The sequence below is a fragment of the Limanda limanda genome, chromosome 2 (assembly GCF_963576545.1).
Source record: "Limanda limanda chromosome 2, fLimLim1.1, whole genome shotgun sequence".
In the NCBI taxonomy this organism is placed as follows: domain Eukaryota; kingdom Metazoa; phylum Chordata; class Actinopteri; order Pleuronectiformes; family Pleuronectidae; genus Limanda; species Limanda limanda.
Genome location: NC_083637.1, coordinates 16,913,350 through 16,934,865, shown reverse-complemented (window position 1 = coordinate 16,934,865; position 21,516 = coordinate 16,913,350). Strand labels below are relative to the sequence as shown.

Sequence of the window (21,516 nt, the reverse complement as noted above, 5' to 3'; positions counted from 1 at the left end):
CCATGCTTTCTTCAGATCTACTCCATCAGGTAGTGTGAGAGGATTTTTCAACAACTCCCTTATAAAGTCAGTGACTGATCTACCCTTCTTCATAAATTCAGAGGATATTTCTCAAAGAACAGTTCTCCAGCTCAACTGTCTTGTCCTGCATCTCAGTTTTTCTGTTTCACCTCTGTCAGCAGTATGTCTCTCATCTCAAAGCAGCCGTTCTAGGTCTGTTATCTGCATCTTAGCCTCCGTGATACTTGAGTTTTGTCTCTGCAGCAGAACTTGATCTTTAAACCTAATCATCTTTCATAGGTTTCTTGATATTGAAAAGTAGCATAGAGCAGATCATTCACCAAGATCCCATCTCATATTATGCCCTATAAAAAATGTCAGGCCCTCGATCAGTGCATGTTGAGAACCTGTGTTATACCTTCTCATGAGTTGCTTTCTGCTCTTGTCCTCATCTGCCTTTTTTTGTATTTTCTCTCTTGTTAGTCTTGAGAGTCTTTCAATTTCCCTCCTTTAGCTGATTTGACCGCTGTTTCTATTAAACTGTGGAACAGACTCTCAGGAGTTCATCTTGATGTCATGCCATCAGAGGCTCAAACTGTAATATATTTATGCAAAACATAGTAAAAGATCCACTTTAAGCTCTAATGTGCTGAATTCTTATCGTTGAATTACAACTTTCATCTGAAGTGCAGGCATGTTTCAAGTGTGGTACGATTACTGAAGAGTGGTCCTACAGCCACACATCCTTTACACATTGCCACGCCTGGTTGAACACTCAAGTTGTAGTGCAAGAAAGAAAAAATTATTCAGATAATACACAGTATATAAAAAGTGGATAGACAAGCGATGGCAATAAAGAAGGGATAATGAGATACAGATGAGAAGGAAGAGATGAATTATGATCAAAATAAACCAGTAGCCAGACCAAGGCAGAGTAGAGAAGAATAGGCACAGCGGCGTGCCAAAGACCTCTGTTCTATCGCCTTTCACTGGAGCCAATGTAGCCATAGATGTGGAGAGATAGACAGACAATCCCATTGTAGTGGCTGCTGCTCACCTGAGCTGGAGATAAAACCGACACAAGGAGGAAAAAAGCGGGATAAAAGGGGAGAGGATTGATATTCAGATCCCAGGCTGCAGCTCGGCACTGGGGAAGGTGACTAAGAGACGGACGGGAACTGTTTCTGACAAGTTGACACCTTTTGAGAAACGTTGGCCCGCTCGCCAGCTGGTGGGTAGTGTGTCCTCGACCTTTTGGGTTTGGCTGTCGCCTGGACCGCAGATTTCCTCAGCGCCCATTTAAACACACTTGATTGACTTCACTCGCAAGGGCTTTCCCTCGTCGCCTGAGAAACCTGCTGTTGTCAACCAACAGCAACAAACACACACACATGCAAGTTAACTCGTTTTAATCGAGTTAACTCATCGCTTATTTAACTCAGACAATTATTTTATCTCGCATTAACTTTTTCGAGTTTGATTATTTATTGTTTTATTGTGAAAGTCAGGCTTTTATTTTGTGAAAGTCTGTTGCTGACTGCTGCGGAACCGGAAAAAAGAAAATAATTGGCGGATAAACAACCATGGATAAGGGTACGGAGCTTTTACATGGCCATTTTCATTTTAAAGTTCTTCCAGACGGCGGAGTCGACAGAACCAAAGTAATTTTTAGCCACTGCCAAGGTGAATTTTCTTATCACCGGAGTACTTCCAGTCTAAAATATCACCTAAATGCAAAACACACAGTTGATATCAGCAAATCACTCAAAGAAACAGCGAGCGTAGCGAGGCTTCGGCAGACTACGTTAGACGCAGGGAGGAGTATACATTTTTCATAACGAAGAGGATAACATTAATGCCCTGGCAGTGGCATTGAGCTTTAATTTTGTATTTGCTTTGATAACATTGTTAAGTTGAGATTTACACTGAATATTTTATTTAACTGCTACTGTATTAAATGCTGATGTTAAAAGTGTTTGCACAACAAATGTTATGGCACTTTCGTTCATATGGCAGAACATTGAAAATAAAATTGCGCTATACACTACTTTTTAATTCATTATTGGATTTTGCGTAGACAAATGCGATTAATCGTGATTAATCAGGGAAATCATCATGCGATTGATCGCGATTAAAACTTTTAATCGTTGCCCAGCCCGAATATTAATGTTTGTGTCTAAAAAATGTTAACACACTTTTCACAAGTGATCCATGACCTTGACAGTGTTTTCTATGAAATAAGGCCCCTATTTCAGTTGAATTTACATTACATTGATTCGGCCTATTGACTGGTGGTTAAATCCATCAGTTAACTACCGTCCTTGTGTTGTCAATCCAGACTTTGATGTCCTTATGCCCCTCCTCGTTCTGTGTGCTGAGCAGCAGCAATGACGCTCCATGTTGCTCCCCAGAGAAAAGACATTCATGCCCCTATTACTGTTTAATTGTATTCAAACAAAGAGACTGGTCAGCGAGAACATGGCAATGCATTAACCTCTCTCTCTCTGTCTCTGTTTGTCTCTCTCGTTCTCTCTCTCTCTATCTCTCTTTCTCTGTCTGTTTATGAATCTGTTGTTTGACTTTGTCTCTCTCACATTAACTCCCCTCTGGTTCTTGACTCTTTACTGCTGCCACACATTTTACTTGTTGTCGTACTCGAGCTTCATACTGCAACTCTCACTTTTCGTCTATCTTCCTCCCATGGCCTGTCTCACCCTCTCTTTCTCTCTCTCTACCTCCCTTTTCTTCTAATTTTTTACACTCCAGGGTATCTACAGCTGCATCCACGGGGTACAAATCGAGGAAAACAAGTCATCCATAGACTCACCTTCGGCCACCATGAAGAAGAACATGAACAACACCCATTCCAACATCCTGCGGTTGCTCCGCACTGCGAAGGACATGACCGCTGTCCCGGGCGTTAACGGCTCTCCGCATGCCGCCCTGGAGTACAGCCACAGTGGTCGTGAGTCAACTCTCTATGATATCCAGGAGCACCGGCGCAGCCTGGTGGGTCACCCTGTAGACTGCAAGTCAGCGCCGCCTTACAAGCCAGAGGACAACATGTTCAGTGACTACATCAGCGAGGTGGAGAGGACTTTTGGCAACTTGCCCCTGAAGGACAGCAACCTGTACCAGGACCATTACCTGCACCACCACCCGGCCTCGGCTCTGGGTATGTCCGGCCCCCCGCCTAATAGGCCGCGTAGTTTAGGCAGCGCTAGCTCGTTGGATGGGGGCATGTTTGATTGCGACAGTTTAGGGGGAGGGGTAGCACCTATCTTTACCACCCAGCCCCGGGCCTCCATGACTCACAGGAATACAAATAAATTTGACCTGATCGCTGGCCACACCCCTGCGGATTCCAGCCAGGTTGGGTTCACGGGGAGCAATGTGTACGGCAGGTTTTCTTTCAAAGGAGGCGCATCCAGCACAGGGCTCATCGGGGGTCATGAAAGGTACTGTGGTGGGGGTGGGGCAGGCTCAGGGGGTGACGACGGGAACATTCGCTCCGATGCATCGGATATCTCCACGCATACTGTCACCTACGGCAACCTGGAGGGCAACAACAAGCGGCGTAAGCAGTACAGGGACAGCCTGAAAAAGAGGCCAGCTTCGGCCAAGTGCAGACGGGAGCAGGACGAGATAGAACTGAGCGCCTACAGGAGGAGACCCCACCACCACACCGTCCACCACCACTTCCCTCACGGCCCCCTGGCACACCGCACGGTCTCACCTCCCCTGGAGCGGAAGAGGGGAGGAGGAGGGGGTAATTCTTCACCTTACGTATTCCGCAAAGACAAAGAGAATTTGAGGGAATTCTATGCGGACCAGTTCCGCTCCAAGGAGGGCAAGGCCAAGTGGGAGCAAGAGGGAGGAAGTGGAGGAAGCGGTGTGGGCGGCGGTAGTGGTGGTGGTATCTGTAAAAGCTTAGTGCCTGTGGAAGACTTCCTCAAAGGTAAAGGCAAGAAGGTGGAGTGTAAAGCTGGAGTGGGCTCAGTGGCGACAGGACAGCAGGGCCACACCTGCTGGGAGAAGGGGATTTCTGGTGTAGGAGGGGGGGGCATAGCAGGGGGTGACTGGGAGTGTCGTAACTCCAACAGTGTATGTCACCATGGTGGCGGTGCCGGAGGAGGCGGCACGTGCCAAGCTAGCGCAGTCGGGGGGAGTAGCAGTCGCCCCAGCTCGGCCACCAGCAAACGCGGTGACTCGTGTAAGGTGCAGCCGAGCAACCTGTACAACATCAGTGAGGACAACATGGTGTTCCCTGGAGAGAAGAGTAGTGCGGGACCCAGCCAAACGCAGGCACAGCGCAGGAAGCTAGGGCCGGGGGGGAGGGTGCTACGAAGGCAACACTCATATGACACAGTCGTGGACCTTCAGAGGGAGGGGGCAGGCCGCATGGGAGGGGCCGGCGGGGGTGGTGGGGGACAGTTTCCCCAGCCCCGAAGTGTGAGCTTAAAAGACAAAGACCGCTTCATGGAGGGCCCCAGCCCTTACGCTCACATGTTTGAGAGGTACTCCGGTGACCGGGAGTCTCCCATGCCTGGAGGACTAGGGGGGGATAGGGCGAAGGGAGGCTCCTCCTTCAGTCTGTTCCGTGGAAGCGAAGGTGGGTTGCATCGGCGGTCGGTGGGGGAGAGAGACCAAAGGGACAGAGATAGAGCTATGATGGGAGGTGGGGGCTGTGGTGGTGGTGGTGGTGGTGGTGGTAGCAGAGGGGCCGGGACTTACTCCTTGTCTAAATCTCTCTACCCAGATAAGGTGAACCAGAACCCCTTCATCCCAACCTTCGGCGATGACCAGTGTCTATTACACGGCGGCAAACCGTACTACGTCAAAAAGCCACAGACGCAGCCACAGACGCATCAGCAGCAGCAACTTCTCAACAACAGCCGAGGAGGAGCAGGGGACTTCCGCGGCCCCATGGGAGCGGCTTCCTATTTGCCCGCCTCCGCCACAGCTGGGGTGATGTCCAATGTGGCCCCCAGGTTCCCCAAAGACCTGTGTCTGAGCGGGGTGGGGGGGCCCATCGGGAACCACCACGGGGCAAACAAAGTACCGCCTGCGGGCCGGGACACATTAGGTCTGGGGCCGGGACACAGACCCTTCAATGGTGCCAGCAATGGACACGTTTATGAAAAGCTCTCCAGCATTGAGTCAGACGTCTGAGGGAAAAAAGACGAAGGAAGAAAGAGAGAGAAAGAAGAGGAAGTGGGTGAAGAAAAGGAGGAGGATGGAGAGAGAACATACAGAAGCGAAAAAAAGAGAAACAGCTCAGGCGGATGACTTGTCTGTGTGGAGAGAAGGAGGAGACACGATACTGTGTGTTGTTGTCACTCCCCTAAACGGAAAGAATTTGGACGATGCACAGACGCCACTACAGGCTCAGATGACGTGAAGTCCGCCTGGAGACAACTTTTTAATGGGAAGAGAAGATTCTGGTGCTGCTACGACGCTCAGAGAGAGATAGGGGTGGAGGGAGGGGAAAAACAGGAAATAGAATTTCCAGTCTCTTCACAAGCTCATCGTCTTTCCCTCCCTCCTGCAGTTCCTTAACACCAACAGAAATACAATCATGAATGAGAAATCAACGCTTCTGTTGAAGTAACAGGGTAAACTAATAATAATTGTATTGATAATGTTGATAATATTATTGAATATTATTCTAGTGTTTACTGATGATTGGTTTGGATTGTTTTTAAGTTTAATTCATTTATTTAAATGGTTCATGTTACATATTTGTATGATGTTGATTCTTTCTTAGCTTTCCAACATTACAGGACACTGGTCGGTACAGATCTTTTTGAGATTTCCTGTAATTTGGACTCTTTTGGATTCTTTGCTATTAATTCTTCATGTTTGATCTTTTTTTTTCAACTTTTCTTATTTTGGAGTGCTGTGACACGTATGTAAAAGGCATGACTTGCTGAGTACATTCAATGTACTTTTGATTTTTTTTTTCCAAAGCAGGTTTTTCTTTCAGCTGCAGAAACAACATCATCATACTGATTTGCCATTTGCTCTCATTTTTCTGCTTGGCAGTAGCAAATGGGTCTCGCATTTTGAGCTGGATGTGCCTTAAAGGATCAATACTGATTTTCTACACTTAAGATCTCTTCTGTTGGTCGGCAGATCCACTTACAAACAATTAGTCAATTGGTTTGAGTGAAGAGATAACTGAAACAATCTGAGACGAGAGTAGAGCTTCACGAGTGTCATTCATCATGCTGTTCCAGATGTTACAGGGAAGTAAAACACAGACTGTTGCAGTCGAGGAAGTTTAATTTCCTACATTGACCCCCAACTGTAAAAGCAGCAGGATAACAAGGGTTAAAACCACAGTGCCATAATAAATAAACATTCCTGTTCCCCCCCAAAAAGTCAGGTACGACAGAGCCTGCTGCTGTATGTGAGGAAATTATGCTTTAGAATTCAAATGTAAACGCTTCTTCTTCTTGTACTATTAACTCCAGATTATCTAATCGCAAGACAATTTCCTTTAAACCGTTTACGATTAAAGTTCAACAAGCTTTATCGCTCCTCACCTCATCAGAGCAGATGATCCAGGACCCAAGTATCCATTAAATACAAGCACATCATATTTCATGTTTTCCACGGGCCTCACTCTATTGACCGTGTGCTGTTCAGGACCTGGACATCTGAGGGACCACACCAGCACACAGCCCTGAATCCTCATATCATTGTGTCGTCTTGCAATTCATCACAATTTATTGAACTCCCCTTTACTGTGAGATGTGTCATTTCTTTTTTCTTTTTACAAAAAGAAATGTGTTCTCACCATTCAGCTGAAGAGTAATTTCCCTCTGCAGTGTAAAGGAGCAGTGCCACAATTTGGGAATAAGCTTATGAGCTGTTCTATCTGTGAAATGATCTCTGTAAACAGATTCTGCATGTGAATAAAGAATCTGCGGTTGAGGGACAAGATGTTGGGGCCTTAAAGCCTTCTGGTTTCTGTTTCTAGTTTGACCAATCACGTTCGATCAGGCCTTGGTGGTCCGAAGGTAAACAGCCCGTGTGGAGAGCAAAGAGGCTAAAGGCTGTTAATAGAGACTAGCCATTAACAATCTGCACCTAAAACACCTATAAGAAGTGGATATTTAATGTAGGGATATGTAAGTGGTGTTAATCATCTCATCTTACTCTCAGCAAGAAAATGAATAAGCGTTATTCTCGATGTGTCAAACTTTTTAAATTTCCAAATAAAAGAGCTGGCTTATTCAGTCGTCATATCTCCCAACGTGTTGCTCAAATCCGCATTTTCACCAAACAGAACACACAGAAACATCCTCTCTGTACTGTGACCTTGATTTCTGCCTCCAGTCGACAACAATCTGCTCAACATGCTGAGATTTTGATGAAGGAAAGAATTTGCCCTCAAGTCCAAGGTCCTGTGGATTTATGTGTCGACTGCAGACGGTGAAGAAGAGGAATAAATAGGAAGTGAATATCCTCCATAAAGCAGGTGGTGGGTTTTCTTAAAAGCTGTGTTAGCGCGGGTCTCGTGGTTTAACTTGGATCAGTAGGCAGCTCCCAAATCCTCAACGTCACATCTCTGCTCAAACACATCACACACACAAAGATAGACCGTTGTAAGTTGAAATTTAAGACAACGATTCTCCAGTTTTCAGTTATTTATTGTCACTTAAACTTGACTTTAAATCGTCTTGCTAAACCAAATTTTTAATATCTAAGCACAATCGGACTGACTGGATCTGACATGAAGTTTGCTGTACATCCCAGTCGAAACTTCAGTAGACTTTCCTTCTCTTGGTTGACAAGTCAGTATGTATGATACTAAGGGTTTTGTAAGGACTTGCATGTATACTCTTAGTTCTTATTTCTTTCTTTCTGTTTTTTAAATCTTAACTTTTAGCCTTTTAACGGGGCGCTTTTGAACGATATTTGGAGTTTTATCAATTTCGTCGGTACTGATGATCCATGTGGTTCTGTAAGTGTGCGTGCCTGTTTGTGCAAGAGAAGACACAAATCTTTCACAGTCAAAACTTTTGGTTATACTCAAATGAATATGGCAAAATTGAATTTGAAAAATGTCACTAGGATAGAAAACATTTTTATTGTTAGTGTTATACAAAGATTGCTTTTTCTTGATAGTTTGTGTAAATGCTTTTTTAACAAGGTTGAGGTCTTAATACATTCATGTCACTGAAGAAGCCTTTTTTCATTTCTACTTTTTCTTGTTTTTATCCTTTGAATATATCTCATTATTTCTGTTATTGTATGTGCCTGAATACATACGCTTGATTACCTCTGTGAGTGCTCATATGGAAGAGAGACAGAGTGTGAGAGAGAAAACTGTGTTATTGTACTTGTATTATAAAAAACAGTATGTAAATACTTTACCTCACCCTCATGGACTTTTGATAAAAACCTGTACAAAAGGGCAGAGAATAGATCTATTTGGGATAAATCTTTGATTCGTAGGTTCCCCTTGCAAAATTGCTTTTGTAACCACTTCAGGCCAGGATACGTGCAATCGCTTCTTATCACAGACACATTGTGATAAGTCGAGCTTTGTTGATGTTTTTTATTTTATTTTCCTCTTTGATTTGGTCAAATACCTGCTGGTCTTTTCCTCGAAATAAAAAAATTGTAAAGCACCATCATTAATTGGTTCACAGAAAGCACAACAGATTATTACATTTCTACAGAGGTTGTTTCTTTCTTTCCTCTTTGGCTGCATCCTCTGATTTTTGGTTTGTTTCCGGCCACAGGAGGTCGAACAACATCCCTGAGCTGTACAGATTGTGAAAATTGTACATACGACAAAACTCTAGTTCACCCTCACATTTTTTTGTATGGAGGGAAATTACTTGTGTGAAGACAGTATTTCAAATTTGATTGAATATTTAGTAATATTGAAAATGAGATTAAACACAGTCAGTGTGAAAAATAAGTGCTGGGAAATATTATTCTTCTGTCTCTTTGGAATAAAAGTGTTGAGTATTAATAAAAAACAAGAACACTCCAGACTTTGTTTGTTTTGTTCTTGTCTAACACCCCCTCCCCTCACCCAGTTTTTCCCCAGACAAGGAGGTCATGTTTTCACCCTTTTGCCCGTTTGTTAGTGAGCAAGATCATACGAAAACTATAGATCTTCACAAAACTTGGTGGAAGCACGCAGCAGATGAATCAGCGAGGACCCATTATATTTTGGTGCAGATTCAGATCAGGGGCCAGGAATTGTTTTTCCTCTTTCTTACATATTGTGAGGTTGTTTTTCAACATGCTCACCATTTTTCACAGGGAATAACTCATAAATCTTGATGAAGAAAATCAGGCACGTTAAGACAACTGCTATCTGTGAGTGTAAGAAATTTAATGCAGCTTATTTGGATATAAGTGTCTGTTGTGCCTTGGCGGAGGTATGAGCTCTATACTCTATCTGGTGTCCACAGGGTGCCAGAGAGAAACAGGACTTTCACGTGACTCCTATTTATACTTGACATTCAAATGCAGCAGGGTCGTGTTGTAACAGAACGTATTGATATGCTCCATAGGTCATCAGAGGATCCGATATAATGGCTGCAGCTGAGCATCGTCTTCTGCATCATCTTTCGCCCTATCTTTTTTTGCTTTATTCCTCTCCGTCTTTTCTAAGATGCATGTGCAAAAAGGTGCATTGAGCGGGAGAGGAGAAAATAAATAATGAGATAACGAAAAAGGAGAAGTGATGCAAACTGAGCAGCGAAGATCAAAGTGTCTCTCTCCTCGGACTCCCTCTCTTTACTCTGAAAGCCTCGTACAGCAACAGGAGTTATTTAAAGAAGCCGGCAGGTTTGAGATTGCGTATAGATTTGGTGGGAGAATTTCATCGGCGCTCCCCGAATGCTGCCAGAGAAGAAGGTGAGGCTGTAGAAATTAATCTTTTAATCAGTGTTCTTCTCTCTAAAATCGACTCTCTGGTCTTTCGCCGCCTGCTCCTTTCGTTCACTCCACACACCAACCCAACAACCTCGGGATGCATTGCAACACATGTAACTACTTCTTGACAATTAACCGTTACCTAGCAACTGGCTCTTTTTCTGGCGATGGGGAGGGAGGAGGGGGTGAGTGAGGTTGGGAGAGGCACAGAAAGAGAGAGAGAGAGATTTATACAGTATTCCCACAGCATCTTAACTGGATTGGATGCAACAATGCATCGACAATACAAAACCAAAATGGAAAGTACAGCCTGAGCTCAACGCCCACACACAGCAGCGAGGAGAGGAGTGAAAGAAAGAAGGAGGGAGCGAAACGGAGGAGGAGGATGAGGAGGGGGTGGTTGATTTACAGATTACAGTATGAAAGAAAGGAGGAAGGGGGGGATCAGCAAAACAAAAACAAAAAGTGTGCAGCTGCAGATTGAAAATGTGGAGAGAGGGAGCGGAGAGGAGGAACACGCCACACGGAGGAATGTGGTGTGGATGACAAGTGGAGGAGGGAGACCGGTTGCTGTAGAAACACTTGGCGAACTTTTAATGAAGGCAAGGAGTTGGATGCCTGCGTGCCCACCACATGCACACACACACACAAACACACACACACACACACACACACACACGTGATCATCATGTGCAAACAAACAGTGTAATTATGGGAGCAGATAAAAGGCCCCCTCCCCTGCTGGGTCCTGCGAGGACAGAGCCTCACCTCAGCTGAGCAGAAACAAAAGATCAAACCTCCATCAATCGGGGAAGTGTCACATGTGGTTACAGGAGCAGACAGGCACTGACACCCAGTGGTGAGAACATGGCAGCCAGCGGGTACAGGAGGGAGTTTAGGACATCAAGGCCTTTTTCAAGTCTGTCTCAAAACAATACAAACATGATGGTGGTCGCACACAATGAAAACAGGACAATTTTGACAGAAATCCACTCAATTTTTCTGGAGCTTCACACGAAAGCCAGATAAACTTTGTCATTGTGTTGCTTTAATTCCAAAGAACTTTTCCATTGAACGGGTTTCGGCTGAATAACGTAGACAATGTCCTGAGACTGTTTTTTATAGAGTTCAATTAGTTCCATCCATTCATCCTTTATCTACACCTTCTAAACTCCGAGGGTCGAGCCAAACCACTACAATTAATTGTGGGGACTTAATTATTGACTTACTTGAGAAAAGGGGCACTTTTCATAATTAGATAGTAAATTAAATGAAGAAGCACATCTCTGAGTGAACTCAACTGATTTATGGAGATGTTACCAAAGTAAAAACTCATAAAATAGTTTTGATCAGTTCCGATTATTTCATGATTTAACTTTTTCCATTTTTGCATAAAAGTGACTGATTCTTTACTGAATTAAAACTGAACATTTTATGTCTGCATATTTGTATCTGCCAATAAATTAAAAAGAAAGATATAAAGACAAACATCACATAATAACAAGAAACTACATGAGTCAAAGAAGTAACCCAGTCTGAGAAAATCAAACAGGCAGTTTATTTCAAAAAATACAATTTCAAGCTTAAAAATGAAAAACAAACACATTCTCAGGATGTTTTAAGGACGTTGGTTCCCAGAGTAGATTGTGTGAAGGTGTTCCTGTGTGTCATGACTTCAAACTCTGAAGGTTCAACAATGAATCACTGATATAAACTTTACCAAAGAAGATATATAATATATAGATATATATAAATCCAAATGCATTAGTCCTGATCTCACAGGACAATCTCTATATCATGTTATTTCACAAAAAAATATAAATCTGTATAGTTCAGAGGTGGGTCTCATACATTATATAATATTGGCAGAGCATCTTGGTCCCTCTCTCTATCTGTCGCTCTGGATCAGCTTCACTTCTCCGCTCTTCAGGACCCTCACCCGTCTCCTCCTCACCACCCGGCTGCCCCTCGGGGTGCTTCCCCTCAGCGTGGTCCTGGGGGTGCCGCGGCCCAGGCTCGCCACCCCTCCTCTCAGGCCCTGGGGTGCCGGTGCCAGGGCCCGGCCGCCCCCCTCCACCCCCGCCTCCCGGTAGCCGTGGTGACGGAGGAAGGGCTCCAGTGTTGCTAGGCGATGAGAGAGCTCGGTGATGCGGCGGTGCAGAAGGGAGACTTCTCTGAACAGGTCGTTCACGGACTCGGACAGAGGGCGCACCCTGCAGGACGAGCAGAGGAGGCTCAGAGAAAAGAACTCAGACATGTTTACAACACAGAGTAGTGCACAAAGGACCGCAGACAGAAACACAGCCCAAAACTACTCACTGAAAAGACTCAACAATTTAATTTGTTTGTGTGGTTACTTTTCATCTGTTTTCATTTTGTGTGTTGGTTCTTTCTGTGGTTTTGTGTTAGTTTGTGGTCGCATGTTGTCTCTTTCATCCCTTCAATTTGTGTCTCTAAACCAATTATTAATCTCCCTGTTGTCACCATGTCTATTGTGAGTTTTTTTTTGTTGTGGTTTATGAGTTCCTGGTCCCTTAATATGTGCCGATATATCTGGTGGAGTAAAAGTGAAAAGCACCAGAAAATAAATCGACTTAAGTTGTACTTAAGTAAAGTAACTAAGTAAATTTACTTTGTTTCATGCCACGTCAGGTGACACTCGAGGACAAGCCTCACTAATTGCTTTAGTAAGGATAATAAAAGTATGAATAAGAAGCGTTAAATCATGTAAGATGTCTTTGAAGATGTAGTGACTGTAAAGACGGCTCCTCAGACAACATGTGGAGTAAGAGTGGTTAGTTACCTGGAGTAGTCTGGTAACAGAGCACTGGGCTGTGAGTGCAGCAAAGTCTTGATCTCGTGGAAGATGCGTTTCCCCCAGGCGTCCAACACCCGGGTCACACTGCGCACTGAGGCCACATTCACACTGTCAGCTGCAGAACAAACATAAAAGAATCAGGCTTTGATTTACACAGAGAGAGAGAGAAAACTGCCTGAATGAGTCATAAAAATCAGAGGGGCACATGTGTGGTAATGATTTCAGGCTCGGGTCAGTCCCATCCACTCCACAGACCTTCTCAAGCCGCTTCATTACCTTCGCTTCACCCATAAATTCTTATTATCATTCACGACTTCAAACATTTTGTCTCAAAAACACGGGGGATCAAACCGCGGCTCGTGATTTACCTCCCTCTCTGTAGTTCCAGCCCCCATAATCCAGTTCATTCTCCCAGTCGGCCGAGCTGGCCCCAGTTACCATGACGACAACCATCAGCAACATCAACAGAGAGGGAGGAGCCATGATGAGCAGACAGGACTTTAAAAAAAAGAAACAGGAGAAAAACAAACTTTCATGTGTCGTCTGTTGAGAAGTTGCAGATCAGCTTGTGTTAGTGGAGCAGAAGAGATGAAAACAGTCGTCAGGTGGAAACAAGATGAAGAAACACAGGCTTCATGTGCACAGCTCGGAAAATCAGAGTCTCAGACTGAACATCTGTGTCCAGTGGGAGCTGCTGCTTTACCTCACAATACTTCACTCAAGTAATTACATTATCTACTTCAAACTCTGATTGTGAAGAGTGGATCTCAGGAGGCAGTTTCACTCTGTGCTTCAATTTGTACTGACTTCATTATATTTTGATGTGATCGATAAAACTGGAGAAGTGAAATGTAAATCCAATCCCTAAACGATTTAATAATTGATCGTTACTTTTCAGATTTTACATATAAAACACATTTAACTTTCAGGTCATCCATAGATCAATACAAAACTTTGGTTAGATCTTCACCTGAGGCCCACAGCTGTTTGACCTGAGGCAGTCGGGTCTGCGTGTGTCGGCCACGAGGAGAGAATGACGACAGAATCCGGCAAAACATGTTTTTTTTTTAACTCTAATCTCATGACTCCAGGTTCATCTGGAAAAAAACTGTGTTACATAAGAGAAGGTGAAGGCAGGCGACCCAGAAACTGAAGGAAAAAGGAAATAGGATTGGCTCCATATGACAACGTCTGTGAATCCCACAGGACAATAATGAGCCTGTGACTCATCGTCGAGGAATTAGAAATGATTTCAGAGGTTGTGAATTTGGAGCCTGATCAAACAGAACTTTAAACCCAAACTGCTAGTTTCAATTCTGACAAAACAAATCAACAAGATTTAGGATTAAAAAAACAAACTAGTGTCTCTTTGCTGTGATGATCGGCTGCAGAAGCTTATGTCTGGCTGGAAACAATATGATATTGAGTCTATACTCACAGGTTGAAGAGATGATGCTCCCAGTAGCAGCAGGAAATCCCCCACACGTGTAGTTGGATCAACAGAACCAGTGTCTCGCACCCCCCCTCTCTGTCACTGCCCTCGGCTTTACCTCTTGTTTCTCTCTTATTTTCTCTGCTGCTCTCTCCACCCTCGGCTCACAGTTGTCAGATAAACACCAACTATAGTGTAACAGGTCCCGAGGAGAAGGCTTCGCTTGTGGAGAGCTGTCGGACCTTCACACCCCCAACACACACCCAGCTCTCTCCTTCTTGCTCTCGCTCTCTCTCTCTCTCTCTCTCTCTCTCTCTCTCTCTCTCTCTCCCTCTCTCTCACACACACACACACACACACACACACACACACACACACACACACACACACACCACGACACCCAGCTGCTGCCAGATGTGCAGCACACTTTATTACTTGTCTAACTTACCCTATTCTGGTCTCTTCTCCTCTTCCCCATCTTTAGGGACCCGACAGATTTATATACACACACATATATGTTTATATGTATATGTGTGTCGGTGGTTGTAATCTCAATCTGGTGCAGGATCAGGTTTCTGTAGAGATTTACTGGGATCTCATCAAACGTGAGTTATGGTTCCTTTTCATCCGTGTCTGCTTCGCACCGTCTGCCCTTCACCCTCACACAGCTCAGAGCCTCAACACATCCACCACCACCAGACAATTTCTTTACAAAAATAGAGCAGGTAAAATAAAGAATTCTTCTTCTTTATTCCTCCTCCATTTCAGAAGGAAAGACTGTACCTTTTATTTGAAAGCTGTAGTTAATCTACAGATTAGGATTTGCATGCAAAGTACCCAACAGTATATTTTTGGAGAATATGTGACGTGTGGGATGTTTGATGACAGAGAAACCAATCAAAGTAGATTTTGCTTCTTCACCAGCCACATCGAATTGTGCCAGTGCTACATGGCCAACTTTAAACTCTAGATTTACGTATAAAGGTATTTTGTGTCAAGACTCAAGACTCACTATGACACATTCCAAATATTTTATATAGACCAACTAAAAGTCCTGCATTTAGATTTCTACATCAATAAAATGAATGAAGTATGGAAAGCCACAAAATAACCTGAAAGAATGAAAAGTAAAAGTAATCAGGATGCCCAACTGCTCCTCTCATTGTTTTATCATGGTGAATCATTTCTATGTAAAGTGTACTTCCCTGTTATAGCAGGTTTTAGTGAGGCTGCTGTCTCTTGCTTTATGCAGTAGACTTTGGGGCATTGGTGGAAAGTATATAAAGAAAAGTAAATTTACTCAGGAACTCTACTCAAGGATAGTTTCAAAATACAATAACTAATGTTATCAACAATTAATTTAGGATGTTACTTTTGATTAAAGCTCCACAATCACCAGCTGCAACATGTGATATGCACATGAATGCATCAATATTTGTAACCCAATCACATCATATATGTTATCCTGTAAAAGATCATTCGGCAGTGCTTTTAGTTTTGCACTTTTGTTCAAGAAGAAATGTAAATAAATTAGTAAAAAATAATAAAAACTTACTTTGCTCGTCACTGAGTTTTTTGACACAATGTACAACAGTATTTATTTGTATATAGAATATAACTATAGCTATAAAATAAAAGTACTGCAATGAAAGGTGCAACATTTTCCATATTAATTATTGTGGAGTTGAAGGATAATGCTGCATAAAACAGAGATGGTATTTAAAAGTGCAACTCCTGTGAGTGTTGGAGATGGGCTATCAAATAGAATGAATTCTTCTTTATTGACTGGCATCCAGATCTTATTCCAGCACCACTCCCCTCTGTCCCCTTGGCGACTCGGGGACAGAGGGGACAGAGGGGACAAAGGGGAGGTCAGGGTCGGCCACCAAAGGAGGCAGAGAAAAGTGGATGTAAAGGCAGAAAGTAAGAAAGCAGACAAATGAATAAGAACCGCTGCACTTTAACATCTGAACACCACTCCTGGCAGAGTTACTGTGGAGGAGCACAGCTGGTTCACATCTGTCCCCTTCTGCTAAATTACACACACACACACACACACACACACACACACACACACACACACACACACACACACACACGCACACACAGTCTTCCCCTTCTTCTATCTTAAGTAAAACCACATGAAGTTTTGTGCGCTCGTGCCTGGACCTATTATTTCTCCAACACTGTCTCACTGTGGAGGGAAGCCAACACTGCACCTCACTTAACTTCCTGTTGCTGATGTGGTTTTACAGATCTGGTAATCAAAGTTTTCAGACTTTAATCCCAAAGTTCCTGAATTACACCCGAGTTGTAAATGATGATTTATGGACCTCCAGTGGCCCCTGTGTGTGTGTATGTGTTTGTGTGTTTGTGTGTGTGTGTGTGTGTGTGTGTGTGTGTTCAGAAAACAACTGAACTGACATATTGAGGAAGTTGCTGAGAAACAGGAAACCAAGAACTGCAATTTATGAAACAGGAGTATTTCAGTAACAGGGGGGAGAAACACACGGAACAAACACCTCGAAGAAATCTATAACCGTCTTCATTTAAAACCATCATCACATCATGGCAGCTCAAAGAGTTTTCCATCTTTTCCTCATATTGACTGGGATAGTTTCCTTCTCTTCTGTTTGCTCAGGAATGAGTGCACCAGGTATGTCTGACTCACATTTGAATGACATGTTTTGAGTTTTTAAAGTGCTACAGCTAACTGTTAAAGTTAAAAGGGGTTACTGGGTCACTGGTGTATCTCTGATAAGGACCTAATGTTTTCACCCCTGTCAGTGTGTTTGTTAATATGCAAGATTGCAAAAAAACTACGGAAAATATTATAATGAAACTTAGTGGAAAGATGTGACATGGTTCACTTTCTTTAACATTGTGAGATCTTTCAACATTTTCTTGGATTTCTCAAAGAATAATTCAGAGATCTTGATGAAAACAAGTCTAGTGTGGCATGTCTCGGGGGTGTGATATCTCTGAGTGGGTACAATTTGGTGCCGTTCCACAAAAAATCCAGATCTAGTAAACTGAAATTGGGTTTGATCAGGGGATTGTTGGAAAGTCTACTTGAATGTTTGAATGACAACTTGTGTTTTTTTCAACATTAATTATTCTTTTCTTTAATTTGTGTCTAAAATCAAGAAAATGGGAAAAATTCAAGGCGGTGTTGAAAATAATTTCTTCTAATATATTCATATCGTTTATCATGATGAATGTTGAAGCAAATACGCTCATTCGAGAAGCTGAAGCCAACAAATGTTGGTCTTGGGTTTGGAAAATACCAAAGAACAATAATTTGTCAGGTCTGACCTCTGTGTTTCTCCCTGACACAGGATTGTCCCTGGACACCACTGTGTTTGTGGCCTTTGAGGGTGAAGACCTCAAGATTGACTGTAAAATCTCCAAACCAGCAAACAAACCCAAAGACACAATGGAATGCTACGATCCTCTTCACCAACGGATATACGTCCTTGACATCAAGGCGACAGCTGCCAACAGTACACCATTACAGTTTACACACACACTGCAGCTGAACAACGTGACCAGGTCCGGAGAATATTACTGCGTATATGAAAAGGCCAGTGTGTACTGGTTTCTGAGAGTGAGAGGTGAGAATGGAAGTTGAAGTGAAGTAGCAGTGAAGTACTATAAGTAACATATGAGACCCTGTGATATATGTGAAACAGATTTTCTCTCCAGTCTTTTATTGTCAAAATGAAGGTGAAAAAAACCTTCCTGTAAAATACTGCACTGGAGCCAGCCAAAGTGTCTTTATCGCCACCTTGTGGCTGGCTTCAGAACAGGTCTTAGAGCTCGCCTCCTCCATATTAGTGGATTTGACATTGCCCAAATAATAATAATAATAATAATACACATTAAATCATTTTTTGTCTCTAAGATGGTTTCTGTAATTTTAGGTACTAATTTGCATTTGGTTTTAATTCGTTATTTGATGCTATAGAAAACGGGTGAAACGTCATCTTTGGTCGAGCATGTGTGTCAATGGGCCGTCACTACCGCAGCTCCTTCCCCCAAACTCCTCTGCACAAATTATGTACGCATACCCTGTCTCCACAAGCGCAAGATGGTGGGGTTCATATTACGTTGCAAGCAGTTTATATTTTGGCTTCATATCTGGATGATGGAAGGAAGTGGGGACGTAGCGTCCAAATTTATCTATAGTTTTAACCAACTTACTTCTCATTGCTATCACATAGCTTCCTGCCTATTTTCAAATAAAGAGCCTATTAGTGTTACTAATGATTTTAATATCAGGTCAAAATTTACTCGTGTCCCCTTAAAAGTACAGGTTAGCATCAGTTAGCATGAACAAATGGAGGTCTTAATCCAATAGGAAGCTCTGTCGTGATTTGCCACATATGTGCAGAAAAAGTGAAGTGTTGGTTGGGACAGGAAGTTTTGACAAAATTGGCACGATCGTCAACACTTGGTAGCAGAGTGAAGACACCGCTGTCATGGAGGCAAGTGGTCATCTTTCAAATTGTAAAGCAAAGCAAACTTTTGGACTTTTGGAAGTGACGGGATCAACAGTGTTAGCAAGATTCAAAGTCTTCTTTCTCAACTCTGCAGAGGTAATCAAAGCACCGTGTGAATTAAGCAGTACAAGTATTTTCAGTGATGTAAGAGAAAGAAATGTGTATGAAGTCACTGTGAACTTTTTCTGTGTGAAACCAGATCCCGAAATTTTCCTGCTCTTAACCAAGAGCTGTGAGCGTCTAAACACAACCATCAAAGACTTTAATAACGCTGAGGTCATAACAAGCGATAGATTCACTAACAACATATCTGTGACGTGCCAAACACGTAAATTACACATTTCCTCATGACGTTAAGAGAAAACGTGATCTGGTTGCAATTAGGTGTCGTACAAAAAGTATTTGAAGTATCAAATCAGAATAAAATGTAATTTCTAAGAGATGGAGTTGGTCCCGAGTCTAAAGACCCAAACAAAATCCAATTACACCAAGTCACGTAAAATCTTGGAGAATGTTGTGAGCTGAGTATTTACACTTTGTTTAGTGTTGGCAGGTCTACATTGAACATGCTGTGCTCTATTGTTCCTGCTGATCTTTATAGTAAGTATTGGCACAAGTGGCAAAAGTGAGCCATGGTTTTGAGTATTTCACAAGAAAACCCCATAAAAACATAATTTTATGTCTCTCAGATGTGTGTTTTTCTCTCTTAGCCCTTTAATAATTCTAAAACCATTAACATTTATCATGGGACTCCGTGGAGCTTCTCAGTTCCCATTTTAGAAAACATGCACCATGCCAGAAGAAGTTAGTGGATTAATACTGATGCTAATAACATATCCAGTTAAATTTAAACACATGCAAATGATCTAAAATATCTTTAGCCGGAGGATTAGCTGCTTCACAGATGAGGAATTTCTCAGTTTAGCTCTGCTGTGCAGTTGATGGATTCCTGGCACACACTGACATTGAACACTGTGTGTGTTTTCCAGCTGATGGCTACGAGGAGCCCCCGATGTTGAGTTACACAGAAATCGGTATGGCCGTCGTCACTGGTGTGCTGCTGGTGTTCAGCGTGGTCGGCTCCATCTATGTCTTCAGAGGAGATTGGGTAAGATGGCGGAAGTTAAAAAACTGGGTGTTGCACATTTCTAAGAATTTAGCTTTTTAACCCATTTAAACTGTGGGTAAAAAAACAACAACAATAATGATGATAATAATAAAATAAAACAACATAACAAAAAGGAAGCAAAATAAGGCAATAAAGCGTTATATGTTTCAGTGTGTCTTGTATTTTATTTCCATCTTCTGACGATTCACTGCATTTTATTGTCTCATTTCATAGTAAATTCAATATCTGGTCGGACAAATCAAGATGTCACCTTCTAGGATTAGGATCAATAGTTGTAGCCCCAAATCAGGCTTAGCTCCAGTACCATATCACCTCAGATATCAGGTCTTAAGATAACATCCTCCATGATGACGACCAGTAAGAACATTTCATCGAAGAAATCTTTGGGTCAAATCCCGCACAGATTTCACTGTTAGTCTTCAGTGTTTTTCAGACGGTGACAGAGAACAAAACAAAACAACTCTTTTATCAGGTAGTTTTTTGTTGTTACCATGACCTCCTGTAGGACAAAGCACGCAGCCACAGTTACCTCATCCTCTCACTTAATTTATTTCATAGCTGAACTCTGAAAGTTGGTCTACATTGTTATCCAGCGATAGTAGATTACAGTAAAAAAAATAGTATTTGGCAAAAAAAAAAAAATCCAAGCATTTGATATTTCACCTCCTATGACAGAAAACCTAAGTTGAAGCGATGTCATCACAACAAAATCCCTGATTTGCCTTAATCTTCTTGCAGTGTTGTTCAGTTTGCATCACTATTCTTTCTTTTTATGTCATTAATTCTCATTTATAGAATGAGCCGAACAGAGGAGAGACGGAGACAAGAGAGACGGAGGTAGACAACGTAGATAAAGAAACAGCACCATCTACATCTTTCTATGCTGTAAGTACCGTTCTATTCATCAGTGTATATGCATGAACACAATTGACTCAAAGTATGTTTTATTCATATGTTTATGTTTTATTTTTTTTTGTCTCAGAGCCTGCAGGCTCGCCCCAGGTCCATTTATGATGTGATCGACCACTCGGCTGCCAACCAGGAGCTGGATCAAAGGGTAACCAAACCCAATGAGAATGAACACACAGGAAACGTCAGTGTGAACTTTAGGTGCTTTGCCACATTTTGTTATCACAGGAAAACAACCACACATGCGCTCAGTGACCTGTCTTCTGCTTCCTTCACAGACGGAGCAAACCACAACACCCCAGGCTGTCGACGACTTTCAGTCTGTCTATGAGAACTTTTGAATCAGGAATAAAATTGAGTGAGAGATTTTGAGAGAGCAAAACTATTTGGAAAAAAACAAATCTTAGTAAATATTCGGTTTCATGTTTAAAGGGACTCTTACCTTTGTTGCATTTGAGAATTACAGCACATTCAAATCATCCCGCCTTCCTCCAATGCCCCACCCCCTCGTTCCCATCCGCGGTGTTTTTTTGAAGAAACTTTATTTACAAGCAGACTTACGACCTACTGCCTCCGCGCACGCACGTGAGTTTTTGTTTACCAAAGCAATGGATTCGGATTCAGAAGCACCGGTAAGTTATATACATTTACATTCACATATGATGACGGGCCCGAATGCTCCACAAGAAGCAGACGGAAAACCTGCATGTCCATGCAGCAAACAGACAGGTCTGTCGGCCAATAAGGTCCTTCGGTCCGAAGAATTTATTGGTTGAAGTTTTCACTAAATATTATGAGAGTGAAATAATTGTTTGTTTTT

At 42.7% G+C, this 21,516-nt stretch overlaps 3 protein-coding genes across 3 annotated transcripts in view; 2 read left to right on the top strand and 1 right to left on the bottom strand.

The window, feature by feature from the left end:
* grin2bb (glutamate receptor, ionotropic, N-methyl D-aspartate 2B, genome duplicate b) overlaps positions 1-5,172 on the top strand; it is a 76,772-nt gene extending 71,600 nt beyond the window's left edge. The window contains exons 14-15 of the mRNA XM_061091442.1: positions 2,767-3,972; positions 4,039-5,172. Of these exons, the coding sequence (XP_060947425.1) occupies positions 2,767-3,972; positions 4,039-5,172 (2,340 nt within the window). The remainder of the gene's footprint in view (positions 1-2,766; positions 3,973-4,038) is intronic.
* A 6,622-nt stretch (positions 5,173-11,794) lies between these two features.
* On the bottom strand, positions 11,795-14,634 carry si:ch211-243a20.3 (uncharacterized protein LOC100151507 homolog). Its single transcript, XM_061084817.1, has 4 exons — positions 14,605-14,634; positions 13,093-13,222; positions 12,710-12,839; positions 11,795-12,119 (listed from the first exon to the last, which is right to left on the bottom strand). The coding sequence occupies exons 1-4, from the start codon at positions 14,632-14,634 to the stop codon at positions 11,795-11,797; spliced, it is 615 nt and encodes a 204-aa protein (XP_060940800.1).
* Positions 14,635-16,670: 2,036 nt separating this feature from the next.
* Positions 16,671-21,187, top strand: si:ch211-243a20.4 (uncharacterized). The gene is made up of 6 exons (XM_061095494.1): positions 16,671-16,812; positions 17,495-17,770; positions 19,648-19,766; positions 20,583-20,672; positions 20,770-20,880; positions 20,975-21,187. The coding sequence occupies exons 1-6, from the start codon at positions 16,725-16,727 to the stop codon at positions 21,035-21,037; spliced, it is 747 nt and encodes a 248-aa protein (XP_060951477.1). The 5' UTR covers positions 16,671-16,724; the 3' UTR covers positions 21,038-21,187.
* Positions 21,188-21,516: the final 329 nt, after the last annotated feature.

Coding starts and splice junctions, on each gene's coding strand:
- si:ch211-243a20.3 (XM_061084817.1), bottom strand. CDS start 14,634: ATGGGGAAGAGGAGAAGAGACCAGAATAGG. Junction 13,223..14,604: donor GGAGAAGAGACCAGAATAGG/GTAAGTTAGACA, acceptor TTTTTTTTAAAG/TCCTGTCTGCTCATCATGGC. Junction 12,120..12,709: donor CTGTTACCAGACTACTCCAG/GTAACTAACCAC, acceptor CTCGTCCTGCAG/GGTGCGCCCTCTGTCCGAGT.
- si:ch211-243a20.4 (XM_061095494.1), top strand. CDS start 16,725: ATGGCAGCTCAAAGAGTTTTCCATCTTTTCCTCATATTGACTGGGATA. Junction 19,767..20,582: donor ATGTCTTCAGAGGAGATTGG/GTAAGATGGCGG, acceptor TCTCATTTATAG/AATGAGCCGAACAGAGGAGA. Junction 20,881..20,974: donor AGAATGAACACACAGGAAAC/GTCAGTGTGAAC, acceptor CTTCCTTCACAG/ACGGAGCAAACCACAACACC.